Genomic DNA, 16,845 nt, shown 5'->3' with positions numbered 1-16,845 from the left:
TTTCTTCATGACAGACCGTCTGTATATATCAGTGCAGTGATTTTGTGTCCGTTGGGCACATTGCAAATGAGATCTGTGATCTGAGCCCGGGTGGCTCAATGCACTTTAAATAAATAAATAAATGAATGAATCAAAACTTAATTATGTGTGACTCAGGCGCACACAGTTCATTAATGGAGGAGCTCGACAAGAAGCTCTTTGAACTTTGAGAGTGTGTGTCAACGCCGTTGCTAATCGTATCACCCTCAATTAACTTTACTTCTTACTACTGGGTAAACCTCTTTGGAGGCAGACAAAGTCGAGGGGGGATACTGTATGTGTATGTGTGACTGTGAGTGCCCCCTACCCCATCCCTCCACCCCCCTATCTCTTTACAGGACTGCCAGCCCGTCTAGAGTTATTCCAGGAATGCGTTGAACATGGCTGCCGCGATGAAGGCACAGAAAACGGGACTGCTGGAACTTCGAGTGACCGTGGACCGTTGGATTCGGGTGTTGGCCACACTTACCGAGGACACGCTCACGGTAAACCCCGGGGAAGGTGCCGAGGAGCCCGCGAAGCCCAACCCGACTCCCACCGGTGCTATCAACGGAGACCCCCCGAACCTCAGCTCTTCCCCGGTCCCGGAAACCATCACCAACGTTAAGCGCACCGTGCGAGTTACCAAGCAAGATGTTGGAGGACTTGGAATCAGTATCAAAGGTAAGCAAACGTTATGAAAAAACATGGCTAACTTCACAAACAGCGAGTCACTGTCGGTTGACATAAGTTTTGGCTCAGCAGTCAGAGTTTGAGTGCAGTTTCTCCCAGACAAGCGAGGACACCACCGTCGACTTGTCACTGAAGTTAGCTAACTTCAAACTGACCGTTAAGTCATTGAATGAGCCATTAATTTCTCCTTTCAATTTTACCTTTCGACGCAAATCCTTATTAGCATTCAAACACCATTTGACTACTTTTAGAGTTGTTCTTTCAAACAGAAAAAGTGACAGCTGTGAGTACCTCAAACTCTTCAAGGGAACCGTGTCTGTGTCCCTCAGTCACAGGAGTTGGCAGTGTCTTGTAATGTTAGCAAACTTAACCGTTCTTTGACAGTTGACTTAGCACACGCAGTGCTAATAAACGGCTAAACTCAAAATTACTCGACTATGTTTGAAAAAGGGAAACACCTGTTTATTTTTTTTATCACAATAAGTCTCCTAAATGTCCTTTATATATCATTAAACCTGTAAAGGTAGGTCAATATGTGCACTTAAGTTCTTAATGTGCTGTGTGTGTTAAATATTAATGGGAACCGTAGAACCATTATAGGGATGCACAATATTATCAGCATAACATCAGAGTCAACAGATAACTGCTGAAGAAGTTAAAAGTATCAGCAGATATGAAAACATCTGCCAATATTATCAGCTGATGTAAAACCTGTACATATTCTCAGAATGTACAAATTTTCCGTAATGCTTCATGTTGTAAGGTGAAGCATAAAGTTTGTGGAGTTGTAAGCAGACCCAACAGACCAACCTGGGCTTAAGGTTTTCCTTTTTCATCCCCATCTCTTATCATTTCAAGTGTGTTGAGAGGACTGAATTTCTAGGTCTGAACTGTACAGCTAGTCTTATACTCTGCACATGGGGTGGTTGTGTAGTTTTTGTTATTCAACACTGTTTACGGAACCACCTTGCACACCTGTTGTTTAACTGGGACAAGTAGTTTTAATTTGAAAGCACATGCTTTATAAATAAAGGCCACCATAACGAGAGTTATATATGTTAAAGTACTTGGTGCTCTTTACAATAAAAAATGACGTGTATAGGTATCAGTTGAAATGAGTTTGGAAATATAGTGGTTATTGGCAAAAATCCAATATTTTGCATCCTTAATCCACATTGGAAGGTAATGTTAAAATAACTTAAAACTGGGCCTCAATAAAACATGACAAACTAAAGAAGATAAACCATTAAAAATGTGGCTGCTATTTTTTTTTTTTTTGGATAAAATAAACAGATAGATAGATATCTAAAAAAAAAAAGTCATTGCGAGTCACTGAGGGGGAGGGTTAAAGTCACAGTGAACCCACCACTGTTCCTGTACAGCATAAACTACTTTGGTGAGGTAAAATGTATGCATTTTAGCTAAGCAGCTTCAAAGCACACACACCACAGCAGCTTCATTATAGTTACACCAGGACTGTCTAAAACTTCTCAATGGGAAGAGGTAGTATCCTCCTCATATCTCAAAAGCTTTTCTTACATACCTAAGCTGTTTACCTGCAGCGGTTGATAAAAGCCTTTTCCTTGGCCTGTTTCCACGACCTGAAGCAACAGGGTACTATCTCAGTTGAGATCTCATTGTGCAGTTGTCTAGGACAGTGGCTTTCGACTGGTGGGTTGGGGCCCAAAAATGGGTCACAGAGCTGTTTTCATTGGGTAGAGAATGAGGCTAACCTGACACGCTAGATGGATGTGTTTCACACATCCATCTGGGAAAGCTTCAATAGGAAACGTTTGAGAAAAGGCAGAGGATTTGAAAAAAACTCAGAGTGTGATTGGATGAACGTTCTCTCTATCACATCTCTACTGGCCAATAAGAGCAACAAAACATGTGACGTAGCTGCTATCGAGCTGCGTGTGCGCAGCTACGGGGAATAATGCGAAACATGGTGACTATAGACATATAAGTACTCAACTTTTGTTGTTTTTGAAAAGAAAACAACTCACTGCTGTTCTCTGTTCTTCTTTGAACGGAGAAATGTTGTCAAGTTCTGATAAAACTGGCGCTTTAGCAGCATCCACGCTAATCTGTTCCCCCATAACTGCACCAGTTCTGTTGCTTGTTTACGTCACGACTCTGCTGCGCCTGAATGTACTGCCCCTCATCGCTGATTGGTCCTGTCACTTTCTAACCAGACCCAGACGGTTCAGACGGGAGCTTTGCAAGATGGATTCGCCTGTGAAAAACAAGGAAATGGGCGTATCCATCTGCTTCGCAAGGTTAGAATGAGGCAGAGTCTTTGATATTCTGAATACCTAAGGGGACATACATCCATTTGTTTTATTGTACTCCTTTCCAGTGAAAATAAGTAAATGTTGGTTGTTTTCTCACTTATCTATTCCATTTTATTGGGAAAACAAAAGTGGTTTAAAAAATTCTTTATTAAACATCTACACATTTCCACTTTAATAAGTCTTCATCAGGACATTATTAGCAAGAAAAAACACGTTTTTGAAAACAATTGGGTTGTGATGCAAAACACAATACTCTGAAAAAGATCAACAAGAATCACTAACACAATCAGACCTGACATACCAGATAGCCTATCCATACCATGAGATTTATTACCCACAGCGGTGAAATCAGCAGGGGATTATGTAAAGGGTTCTGTATCTTTGATTGTATGTGTACATGATAACTCGAGAACGGAAAGTCAGATCTTCACCAAACTTTCAGGGAATATTGAGATAGTGACAGGGAAGAATCGATTGGATTTTGGTGATGATCCGTGCACCTGTTCGTTTTTTCTCGGACTTCAAATTTTGAACACCATTGTAATCAATGGGAGCGTGAGTTCCTCAGTGGCGCTGCTTAGGCGTGGGTCTGCCGCCTCAGACGGCCATTCTAGTTTCATGAGCAATTGCCCATAGTCTGTGTTTGGGAAGGTAGGAACCTTTGAAAAATTCTCAGAAGGCTATTTGACAAACATTCTCTGTCACATTCATTACAGGCCAATCAGAGTGACAAGACATGCGACATAGTGTTATGTATGCGTGTCTTATGTGCCATACTAATATTTATTTTCTTCGAGGCATTCTGTGGCACTTCATGGCCTCCATATGCTGACTCAATGGATGGCACTGCTCAGCCTGCACAATCAGGCTCTGAACATCTGCACCTGTGGGGAGTCTACTTAAGCTAAGGCAGAACTTCTCCTCACCCTCTCTCTCAGCCTGCAGCCAGACCAGCCATGCTCTTCAGCTATCATCCTAATTTTCATTGTTAAGCCTAAATTTTGTAACCTTTGTTAAACTTTGATTGGTTTCTGCTCCATTGTGTTGCTTCCCCTGAGCCAGGGGTGTAACACATAGTGGGCATGCGCAAACAACGGCTGTGTCCGAAATCACTCCCTTTTCACTATTTACTGCACTATATAGTGAGTACACCATTTTGTAGTGGTGTCTAAATTCTGAGTGAGCATTGTTTTTCACTGTTTAGTGCACTCATTCTATCCCACAATGCATTGTGAAAAGTAGTGAGCAACCGATGCCCACCAGCCCAGCAATATTTACCAAAATGCATTGCGGTTGCTGCTGTCAAACATGACAGATGAAAGAGAGGAGCACAGGAACATATTGAAACTTTTTAATGCTTTTTTCTTTGTTAATTTTACCAAATGTGTAAGAAAATGTTAAGGACTCAAAACAGAGTAAATTTTTTCCTCCTATGAGGATTACTAGACATGAGACCATCATCTTTTTGCAAAAGTAAGTGATAATACACACAAAATTGTATATTATTTTGTCACTTAAGACAGTTTATCTATTGGTATTTTTATTTTTTGTGAAAATGTGTTAGTACAGTATCAGTTTTCAATGAAATTCTACCATTAATTTCAATCCTCAGCCATTGTCAAGGAAATTTACGAGGAGTTGCTAAATGTTTTAATTGTGAGACAGCGATGATGTCATCGCCCACGGCTGGAGTAGTGTCCGAAATCATTTTTATGTTTTGCAGTTGAATCCACTATACTGTATAGTCAACTAAATGCTGCTCACTATATATTGGATAGGGAGTAGGGAATGAGTGTGTGATTTCCGACACAGCCTACATTTCTGAGCTCAATAGGCAGCCACAGTTGTTGGAAATGTGGTCCTGTTCTGATAAAATTGCCGCTATAGCTACACTCAAGCTAATCACCTCAATTGTGGTACAGCTAAACTACGGCTATGGCTACCACCTTGTTCTCGTCAAATGATGCTGATTGGCCAGATGTTTTAGATGGAAGCATTGCAAGATCAATTTTCCTGTTGATAGACTTGGAGTCTGGCCAATTCAATTGCTTTGAAGGTTTAACCAGAATCACGTCCTGATGAGGACTCGTTTGAGTCAAAATGCAAAGACATCCCTGTTTCATAAAGGATTTTTATATTACATAAGAGTGCCTTGGATTTTCAATTTTGACTGCAGATTTTTACAGTGGATTTGTTTGCCAATAACCTGGAAAATCATTTATTTTCCTTTGTCCCTGATCCTTGTTACACTTTTTTCTGACATTTTTGACCAAGTGCAGTGCTTACATTTCATTATTAGTACAGAGTAGAATAAAATGTATGCAGGGCTACTGTAATGATGTGCTTTTTCTTATTGAAACTTTATTTTTTGGACTTTTTATGCCAGAATTTATAGATGAGGACAGTGTGTGGAATCAGAAACATGGATGAGGGAGTTTGGGAGAGACATACATGAAAGGAGCCACAGTCTCTAAAGTGTGTTTATTTAGTTATGTTTAGGGATGCATTATATTATCAGCGTTATATTGGTATCAGTACATGTAAGCTTAAAAAGTGAGTTATTGTTTCAGACGATATGAACATTTCTGCTGATATAAACGACCAACATGTCAGCTGTAAATGTCGGCCTATGTACGAATACATTTGTGGAGTTTTAGGGTGAACCAACAGACTTGTGTCAGCTGTTCATCCTCTGTCCTTAAACTTTAAAGTGTGTATGGAAGTTTTAGGTCTAAGCTACTTTTATATGTTGGTATTGATACCCATTATCCCATTATTATTTCCACTCAAATGAATTTTTGAATATCAGCATGATGGATTTGGCAAAAGTTCAATGTTTTGCATCCCTAGACCCATCTGTTTATTCAGTTATGTTTTCTTTCATCTAAGGTTGAAACTTCAACATATTTGAGAGTTGGAATTTTTTTGGGAGGAACTCTGGGTTACAATTTCTCACTAAGGAGTTAGTCTTGGGTCCTGGGGATAGACCAGTCAAAAACCACTAGTGTAGTAGGTTTTAGCCTATGTAAATATTAAATGTTTGTGGAGCTCTGTGATAATTACTTTGAGAAATCTGTTTCCTGGATAGGACTAACTACTTCCTTTATACTTGGTTTGTATTGTTTTTTTGTTTTTTTTGTTTTTTTTTTTTGTTTTTTTTTTAGAAAAATTCACTCAAGCCATTTTAAATCTGTTTTCAGTCTCATTCACACTGCTTGCTATAACCACCTTATCACTTGGTTTGGTAATCTCTCAATAGGAGACAAAAACAGGTTGCAACAGATCGATTAAGTTGCCAGCAAGATCAGTGAGGTTAAATTACCTGATCTGTTTCTCACCTTTGGAAAAGCTTACAGTGTCCCTGACATCCTTGTTTGAGCTTCTACCCTCACAGCAAGGAAACACAGATTTCCAAAAGCAAAATCCAACAGGGTGAAAAACTCTTTCATAACTCAGGCAATCAAACGTCTGAATTCTACTGATGACTGTGATGATTAATGATGGTTTTCATTGTTGGTTCAGTGATTATTTTAATGACAGCTGTATATAATGATGGTGTCCTGTTGTCAGTTGATGTTCTTTTATTTATGTAGTTAATATTTTTGTTGTTTTTAATACCTGAGTCTGTGTGCTTGTGTTTTCCATGTGTTATTGTGTTTTTACCTGGCTGCAAAACAAATTTCTCCTTGGGGACAACAAAGTTAAAGTTGAAGTGGTTTGCATATAAATAATACTGTTGTAGTTTAAGTTAGATTTTATGGTAAATTTATCCAGCCTGTTTCTCACATAAGCTTTCTTCCTACTAGCTTAGACTTGTGCCACTTAGTTGCAAGTGTAACATGGACATTGAAAGGCTGCACTCTCATGCACTTTCTTTCTGATCTGTGTGTTTTCTAACCTACATGTGTATGAGTCAAAGCCTCCACCTCCTCAAGACTGCTGTTTCTGAGAGGAAATCCCTTAGCCCTTGGCTGATTTGAAGGGTTTATTTGATAGGCATCTATGGACTTGAACCACCATTGTCATATGGCAAAGACTGTTTGTCATTGTCGCTGCTGGTTAAATGGTAATTTCAGTCCCCCCACAGCTGCCAACAACAACAACAACATAAAGCCAGTCCTTAATGACATAAATGTAAAGTCCATCTCTGTGAAAATGGGTGGCTTTGAAAATCAGACAGCATGTTATTAAAACAAAATCATAGCTGACATCCTGCTGGTGTGTCGTTGTTGTGATGCTAGTTGTTCAAAGGCAGCAATGATGAAGAGAGGGAGGAAGCAGAGGGACAAACACAGAGAAGCAAAGGCACAAAGAACGAGCCATAGAAGAAGCAGGACATGGAACATGCAGAGGAGGTCAGACAAGAAGAAAGGATAGAAGAAAGAAAGACAAGGACAGAGGAAGAGAGTGTCAAAAAAGAAACAGGGTGAAGCAAATCAAATAACAAGGCAAAAGTTGTGGGTTTAGCTGACACCACATCGTGAACAGCTGAGAGGAGCAGCCCACAGCAGGCAGTTGTCATTGGCTAAAGATGAAAGCTATGTGGCGAGGAGTGGAGGACTCTACTAGTGTTAATTTTAGGGAGCCCACCCCAGCTAGCAGGAAAGCATTGAGGCAGTCAACCTTTACTCTCACACAGCTAAATTTAAGAGGAGAGGCGAGGAAGTGAGGCTCCAGGTCTCTAGACAGGCCAGCCTTGTCTGAGGAGAAGAAGAAGCCCTTTTTTTCTGAGCCACTTAGGGGTGAAGTTAGTGGTTTATGCCACAACCAAAGACAGCTTGACTGAAATCAGTTAATTAGAAGGCTGCATAATAACAAATTTATTTGGATATCCCCAGACATTATTTAATTTGTGGAATCATGTTTGTCATACTGAGTTGAGACTTTGTGTTTAACCTTCGCTCCCTTGTAATTTTTAGCTACATCTGTCCTTGTTTGTCCAGAAAACAGACATGCAGAAAGTTGTTAATGAAATTATCATTTTTCTTTCTTTCACTGCTTAAATCTCTTCAACAACTTCAACCCTGACTACTAAAAAAAAAAAAAAAAAATCAATGTTACAACCTTTTTATGCCAGTTATTGTACATCATGTCACTGGTATTTTTTATGGTAAAAAACACAAAAACACCATATTTTCCATAGAAAATGATCTAGAAAAAAAACCTTTTTTCCCAATAAATACAGTCTGGGCCATGTCAATGATGAGTAGTAAAATTGATTTTGATGCATTGAAATTTTTTTTTGTAGTGCCAAATTTCATATTTTAGCTCCATCTGTCCTTGTTTGTCCAGAAAATGGACATGTAGAAAGTCGTTAATAAAACACTAATTTTTCAAAATTTGTTTAACATTCACAATTTCAGATCTCCTCCACAACTTCAACCCTGACCACTAAAAATAAACATTTTTTAAAAAATTCAATTTTACACCCTTTTTATGCCAGTTATTGTACACTATGCCTATGACTTGGATTCAGTGAGATAGCATCCATGCTAGACAGATGAGTCTATCGGAGCGTAAAACACGCCAGTTTTACCATCTTTTTCTCGAGCTTCGTCCTCTTCCAAATCATATGCAAGCGAATGCATTTGTTCATGTTAGGTTTATTTTATGTACAGGCATAAAAAAATAAGAGGATATATGTAGGATATGAATCACGAACATGTGCATTTCCACCTCTTCCACCTCAAAATGTGACCACAAATATGCCAATTATGCGCATATATAAATTTACTGCATATTTGAGATATGATATATTCTTACCTATTGCATGAAAGGACCCGTGCATCCTCATGCATGTCCATCCACTTGCTATGAAGTGAGGGCAAAGTTGAAATTGTCCAAATGGTCCCCTTTCTTAGTCTCAGACTGCAGAACTCAGAAGTAACATTTCCTACTGTAAACACTCCGCTTACGGCATGTCCGGTTGTAAACAAAAAAGCAGAGTCACACACGAGCACACACGTAGGAGTACACAAACTTTTCCTTACACATGTAGCCCACTCTCAGACATCCATATCTAGTGGCATGAATTGGTTCATTAAATTCTGATGATGTTTAGTGGGTGAAATGGTGCTCCAAACAGTCTGAGTCCATGGAAGGAAAACCATGTGTGCGTTGCCGAAGGCGTTAAAATGATGTGCCGGCACGATCTGCTGGATCACTGTGGGATGGTGAAATTTAGAGCCCTGGTGATCGAGTGACTGCAAAGAAACAGTTGCTATAAGTTGTTTTGGTGCCATAGACAGTCAAAAAACGTGTTTTTAATGAAAATCTATTTGTCCAATTTCAGACGAACTAGGATGGATGGAGCTATTTTGCGTCAATCGAGTTCAATGGGCAACCCTTTTTTTTTTGTGTTTGTGTGGGGGGGTTAATATGAAGAAAACTAATAACTTTGGCCAAATTTGATGCCTCAATCTTTAAAAATCCGACTATCAACTCAAAAAAAGTATGATAAAAATGATGATAAAAATGATGAATGTCCTCAAAACAGACATAGTAGGATCCGAGGGTTAAAATCAAAGCTAGATTCACAGGGAAAATATCAAACTTTGTTGTCTGGCCTTGAAGCCTCCTTGACAACTCTTTAGCAATACACATTAACAATACATGCCAGTTAAACAGTTCCATTGCAAGGTTATATAACTAATCTTTTATTTAAAAGATGGTAAAGTCTTCTCCTTATACATCAATGCCATTCACAAGGTTGTTTTAGAAGTTTGTACAAGTTTCTTTGGTCTGTGCCGTTGCTGTTAAGCACCATACAAAAGTGCTGATCCGACTGAATTCTCTGAAAGTAGCATTATCACAACAAACACCTTGTTAGCACAAATTACCTAATTAGGTACGTGTCAGTGTTGTATAAACCAGTACCATTCATTTACCTGTCATGGATCGCCCCCTGTGGCTCCACCCCACCTTCACCGCCGTCAGCCTCCTGTCAGCTGAGTGACGGTCTGCCAGCTGGAGCGTGCTGAACTGTGTTTGACATGAAAAGTTGGGGGAGGAAAAGCAGGAGAAGGAAGGGAGTATGGGAGGATTAAGGGTTAGGGGAGCTAGACATATTGGCAGCATTTTTCTTCACCATGTCATGAAGGCTTATCCAGGATTCATGTCAGTAACATTTACCTCAATCATATGAATGCCTCAGTAAGGAATACGGATGAAACTGACACTTAAAGGCAGAAATTGTTGCTTTGTTTAGTGCATGTCACTGTTGTTGGCCAACCTCTTGAGGTCAGACATTTTTTTTTTTTGTTTTTTTCCGTCTCCATTGCAAATTGCCCAATTAATTTGCATAGTGTAGGGGCTCATTTAAATTCAACCAAAGCTTAAATTAAAGAGGTGGTGGTCATTTTGAGTGACAATAGAGTGCTGTCTGCTGGGTGTAACTTTGGCTATTTTAGTTCCATAGTGGAGAAAATTAAACTGGCTTTTCATTTAGTTTATTGCACTAACAAGTCAACCAAGAAGCCTGTGCTGTAGTAGATGTGTTTTTTCATTCACTGATATACACATATGGCCTTACATGTATAGAGCCTTATATGGCCACATGTATATTGTATATAGCCTGTGTACTGGACATAGGTTTATTCACCTTTTCCCACAGAAAAGACAGGGCTGTGGTTATATGGAGACAGCTGCAGCCTGCTCTTCCCATACATAGACTGTGTTAGTAAGCTCTTCTAGTTATGTTGTCATAGCAGCTCCAGTCATAGACTACATCTCATTCCATAAGAAACACAGCTTGGCCTTCTATTAAGATGGCTAATAAATTAGCCTTGAGCATATTATTACAGTGTTGTCAATTTTTAAGCCAGATATACTAGCTTATTATTAAAAAAATAACGTAACAATATTGGACTTGATACCGATCAGATATGGCCCATCTTTAATAGCTAATGAATGTAATTTAAAACTAAAATAAAGGGACATTCTCTAAAAATCTCTCTGTGTTTAGCAGCCGCTGTAACAATGACACATACAAAAACACTTAAAGTGTTACATCCTTTGCAGATGGTGTATTCTGACCAACAATCACCAGTGTGGGCTTATCTGAAGTTACTATTGATTTTTGATGTTAACATGAAGTCAGTTTTGTACTCAGAAATGACATTATAATAACCTCCTCAATTACCATGTTTGTAGTTTACATCCCACACATCAGGTAGTTGTATACGGTCTCCCGTATGCCCTGTAGAGGTTTTCTTCTATAACACATGTCACATAGGCACCTCTGTCTACAAGAACGCTTATGACACAGACAGCGCATACCAGAACGCAAGTTATATTTCTATCTCAGCATTTGCCAACCGCTAAACTCTTCAGCTCCAGCTTGTCATCCCGTCACACCACTGTGGTCACTTCTCCAAAAAGCAACATGATGACAGCCATAATCCAAACTCAAGCTTTAAAACAGCAGTCTGCAAAAACACTGGGTGGAGTTCTGAAGGCTTTGTCCACTTCCCATTTACAAGAAACATTGAGTAAATACTTTCACAGTTCTCATTTTCATGATCCATTGAGTATACTATGATAGAAGTTCAGTCAGTTGAGTATGAACTGTTGTGTTAAGCACTGTATTGGATTTGTTACATGAGATATTAGCATGGCAGTTTTAATGAAGCTGAAAGGTCACTGATCATATTCTGCACAGGCAATCAGAGTTCACTTCTGCAAGACACCACAACAACCCTTCATTAAAATTATTTAAATCAATCAAATGTGTGGATCATCAGCTCAGCATTAATGTATTATCTGCTGTTTTCTTTATCTTAAGTTTATAGTCTGTTCTTTATAACATTTTGCAAGTTGACCGTCTCACCCTGCAGTTAAGTGCACAGCATTGTGCAAATGTTTGCTTTTGTACTGTTTATTTAATAAACCCCGAAATCAATCTGAGCCCTCCTGCCCCGTTCATCCAGGAGCCAAAAACTGTTGGATATAAGCTTTAAACTTTCAATGCTCCCAATGAAAAAATTAATTCTGCACTTTGTACATCTTAAAGTACTGTTATGTCCTAATGCATTTATGGGAGACTATACAGCGCTGCAGTTCTAGTTCATGTCCTCTGTGCTTCTTGGGGCAAAGGTAAACTGAAGGTTAGAGAAGCGACTTGTGACCGGATGGTATTCAGATTTAATCCTCAAACCAGCTGGGAGAATTCAGATGGGGCAGTGAGGACGACATTGGCCTCACACAGTAGCACACAAATGGCAACCAGAGCCACAGATCTCTTTATTTAGTTTTATCTTTTTACATCTCGTAAATCCATCAAGAAGTGTCATTGCTTTAAAACACCAGTGTTTCCAATACATTCATTTATTTGTGGCGGACCGCCACAAATAAATTAGGCCCGCCACAAAAAGATTTTGGCGCTACCTGTTTGCCCTCGCTCTGTGAATGTAGCGTGTCATTAAAATGACTATATTGTGAATATCGGAGTATAAATTCTGTGGAAGTTTTGAGCCGCCAGCATGCATTTCTCGCTGGAGTTTTGCTTCTCCCATTGTCCCTGGATGCATCTTTCACAGCAGAGAGGTGTCTTTCTCTCCTTCACCCATCCAGAAAACTCTGCACATGCTCGTTTTTGTATCAGTGGCGAGAGAGGCAGGGGACAGGAGGGTAAACAGAGCAGCGTGGCGTAATCCACGTAAGTTAGACAGCATGCAGGAGTATAGGGATGCATGATATTATGATCATTTTTTGCCAATATTATCTCAAAAAGTGAAATATTGGTTTAGGCAGGTATGAAATTTTCTGCTGTTATTTACAACTAATATTTTGTCTATAAAAATCTGCCAATATTAGCTGTAAATATTGGCCATATATGAATAAGTTATTGGAGTTTCAGGCTTGATCAGCAGACCTACTTCAGGGGAAGTCTTTTTCTTTATTTATCAACATTATTTACACTGTAAAGTGTATTTTAAGGACTAGAATTTGTTAAGTTGGTCACCCTAAAACTTTTAATTGTGTTTTTTAAAGACTTGTAAATATTGGCATATCGGATCTTGGCAGCAATCCAATGTTGTGCATCTGTACAGGAGTATGCATGCACTTCCTGGTAATTTAAAAAGAAGTTACCAGGATGCCTATGACCGTTTCATGGCCTCTGTATCAAGATGTCGTATTTTTTCAAATACCGTCCAAGTGTCCTCACAACACTACACAATCTAACCAAATAGATTTGTGTTGTGAAATAAAGGAGAAAGAATTTTGCAATTTAACAAGTTATTCCTTGAGCTTAGGGGTTTCACATTAGGAATTCAGGTCCCCAAAGTTTTGTTTATTTTTTTTTGTTTGAAATCAGTGTGAACACAAGTGTATTAGAGTTAGGCTCTGTGAACCCAACCGTGCTCAAGTACAGGGTAGTCATCAGTGAGTGGAGTTGTAAAGGCAATGCTAAATGTGCGTGGTTGCTATGCTGCTTCCTCCTCTTTCTTTTTCTAGTCAGATTTACAAACCAACACTTCCATTTACTGTATTGGACCATGTATACCAAGGGGCAACCTATGTGGCTGAAAAAAGAAACCATAGCAGTAGTGTAAAAATCTGCAGTTCCCTGTGTGACCACTTGAGGCTGTTTGCAGAAGGAGCAGAAGTACTATACACATCTATGTTAAACTGCGGGATTTTATATCAGAAGTAAACATATTTACAGCCTGGTCAAAAATAGTCTTGTCAGAACAGTTAATTCATTTATGGGCACACATTATACATACAGGTGGGTGATTTTTTTTTTTAACTTGTATAAGTCCATAATATTATTGCTCCCGCCACTGGGTGTGTACATTAGGAAGTTGAAAGGTTAACGTTTGCTTAACGGATGTGTGGTTTTATGTAAAATTCTTGAGCTAAATGTTCTCAAAAATTAACTTTTCCTCATCAATGGCTCAGTTGTTGCTCTGTGACCCACTGACCTCTCAGTGATCCTTTGCTCTTGCTGCAGGATGAGACGTAATATTTATATAGTGATGATTTACGATAGAGAGACCGTGCATTGTGTTGTATTTTGAAAGAACCGGATATTCTACACTTCTGACTTCTTTTTGGAGCTTCCTGACTGACGTGAATTGATGTGGTTTTGCAGCAGCAGTCGCTGAAAATAGACCTGCAGCGATAAGGATCCCTCTCTTCTATGCTAATTGCAAATTAAGACTGAAATTTTCAGTGATTTAGTTTTCCCATGACAGTCAGAGACATACTGCATGCAGACATGCTGCATTCTAGTGTAAGAAAAATGTTTTACTAAGGTGAAGATTCTTTTGACATAAATGATAATGCCACCACCATTGCTGAAGCTTCCCCTTCACCTCAGCTCCACTTTTAGATTTCTATCAGTGCATCAGGATTCAGTAAGTACAGGTCATCACCTCACATCCAACACTCAATCAGGTAGAAAAAAAAATGTCAGATGCCACTGAGCGGTCAAGCAGCATCTAAATCCCTCTTCCTAGACTTGAGGAGTTTAGTGATTGACATGCAGCCTGGGCGTGTCCGTTCAGCCCCGTCTTTTTCTCAAAGAACACCAAGCTGCGGCCTCCAAAGGAAGATCCATGGGTTAAATCCTTAGGAAACAGCCAGAGGAGACCACCTGAGGAAGACGTATCTGAATTTAATTAAGTGTAATCCCCTTTTAGATCATTTCTCAGTTGCCTGAAGGCCGGAGTCCAACTGCCAGCTGACATTAATGACGATATTTCTCATGAAGAGTCGAGCCAACAGCAAGTGGCAGATCCATCAGCTTACTGGCTGACCTTCTGTAACGAGAGAAAAAGAGGAGGGAGGAAGAGATGGGAAACTGCAGAGGTTCATACAGGCAGATAATCGTTGCTGTCTGTCCTTATATGATCTCAGCAGTTTAGGACTGAAGTCACAGATTTGGCATCATGGATACTCAAGTATTTCAGCTACGGATCTGTCTCACTGTAAGTGTTGAGTTTCAGCACAGAGTGTACAGTGACATCTGAGCTTAAGTATATTAACACTCCCATTTCAAAACATAAATGCACTTATAAAGCAGTGCTTTGTCAAATGGGATTAAACTCTTACCTTTGTTGGGTTTTATTTGAAGTACTTATTTCTGTCACTATATATTTCTGGCATCATTTTTTCTGTGACATCAGACTTTCCTCCTTGTTAAAATGATTCTGCCACTGTCATGCTGCATTTCCATATGTGGTAACGCCTTGACTTGGCTCCACTCTGCTCATTTTTAGTACCGTGGGCTTTGTTTTCCATTAAATATACTAGTACACACTGTAATAGAGCCTCCTCAGTCTAGGTAGCTGTGCAAAACTGCCATAAAGTCAAACAACAACAACAAAAGGACACTGAGGTAACAGTGTACCAGGATTTTGGGCTGTGGCTTTTTGTCACAGCAAGGAGGCAAGTTTCAAAACACAGACATCAATAGTTCGTTTCTATACCCCACCACCCAAATGTAACCCACAGCCTCTCCAGATGAAAGGGAAAAGATACGTTATGGAATTTATGTGATTTATGTGCACTCACTTTATTTCAGCTGGACATAAATGTCTTTAAATTGTTTTGCTGTCTGGACTAATGTCTCTGATCTGCTTCCTTTTTTCTACCAAGGAAATAGTCCCATCAAGTGATACATTGACTTTTGTTACTATTGTTTGCCTCTGATGCAACACCAGTGTATGAATTTTGCTCAGGCCTCTTACATAAAGAAGCTAGACTGATTTCCTTTTCCTGTCCCATGTTCTACCAGCATCCTTTAAAGATATTTCTGCAAATCATTTATGATACCCAGACAGCTTCTGTTCTCCTGACGATTTTCAACACACTTTTTCTAGTATCAGAAAAACTATACGATACCCAACCCTATGAAAGATAGTGCTTTCAGAGATTTGGATGTCCTAGCTACATCAAAAGCCGCCCTGAAATATTTACACCCCCACTGTAAAAGCTTGGCAGTCACATAATAGTTGCTTCTGGTATTGTTTTAAGTTAAGCAGCAGGTTCAGAATAAAAAAAAAAACAACAACAACTTTTTTCCCACTTTTTTACAGGTGGGAAGGAGAACAAGATGCCAATTCTCATTTCCAAGATATTTAAGGGCCTGGCTGCCGACCAGACAGAGGCGCTTTATGTTGGAGACGCCATATTGTCTGTCAACGGTTATGACTTACGGGAGGCCACACATGATGAAGCTGTCCAAGCGCTTAAGAAAACTGGCAAAGAAGTCATCCTTGAAGGTAAGAGTTTTCTCATTTTGAAAAAAAAAAAAGTCAGAACTGAATGAGTGACTTCTTTGTCTGGTGCTGTGTTTCATTCTCTTTTATTTCTTCTCAAATTTTCTTACAATTTCTTCTGCATTGTTTTGAACCACTGGGACTTAGCTTTTACTGCAAAATGTCAAAACTTTCTCGGTTGCATGATAAAGAAGGAGAACTTCATATTTCTTTAACAACATAATCCTAAGAAGAGGAGAGAACCAGATTTATCTTTCATGAAAAGGAAGGAGTACTTCCACCTACTCTGTCTGCACTCAACAGCTCTAAATAGACTCATACTAAAAAAATGGAAACTCAGATACCTTGACATGTGTTGATACATTTTTTCCAGTGTTCTGAGTGATTTCTGCTTAAGGGCCATGTGTGATGAGCAGAGAGAGAGGATCAGTTAAATGGGAACTTTGATCAGACTTCCTTGGAAACATCAAAATAATGAGAATAACTCAGACTGTGAGCGGGAAACCAAAGGCTTAAAACGTACAAATATCATCGCCATGGCTCACACCTCTGAGCATCTCAGCATGCTAATGAGCAGTTTCCCAGACATCAAACACATTTGACACTAAATGAAT

The 16,845-nt window shown here is 39.3% G+C and overlaps 1 protein-coding gene across 2 annotated transcripts in view; it reads left to right on the top strand.

Annotated features, from left to right (window-relative positions):
- The first annotated feature begins 313 nt into the window (after nt 1-313).
- snta1 (syntrophin, alpha 1) overlaps nt 314-16,845 on the top strand; it is a 68,548-nt gene continuing 52,016 nt past the window's right edge. Inside the window, exons 1-2 of one of the 2 annotated variants that reach the window (XM_041783314.1) lie at nt 314-702; nt 16,049-16,234. In XM_041783314.1, the coding sequence (XP_041639248.1) occupies nt 420-702; nt 16,049-16,234 (469 nt within the window). In that variant the 5' untranslated portion in view covers nt 314-419. Of the gene's footprint in view, nt 703-4,380; nt 4,479-16,048; nt 16,235-16,845 lie in introns of those variants that run through there. The other variant, XM_041783315.1, reaches the window with a different exon arrangement.

Source organism: Cheilinus undulatus, linkage group 3 (genome assembly GCF_018320785.1).
Source record: "Cheilinus undulatus linkage group 3, ASM1832078v1, whole genome shotgun sequence".
Lineage (NCBI taxonomy): Eukaryota > Metazoa > Chordata > Actinopteri > Labriformes > Labridae > Cheilinus > Cheilinus undulatus.
The sequence above is the reverse complement of the archived record's forward strand: the minus strand, read 5'-3'. Positions and strand labels throughout refer to the sequence as shown.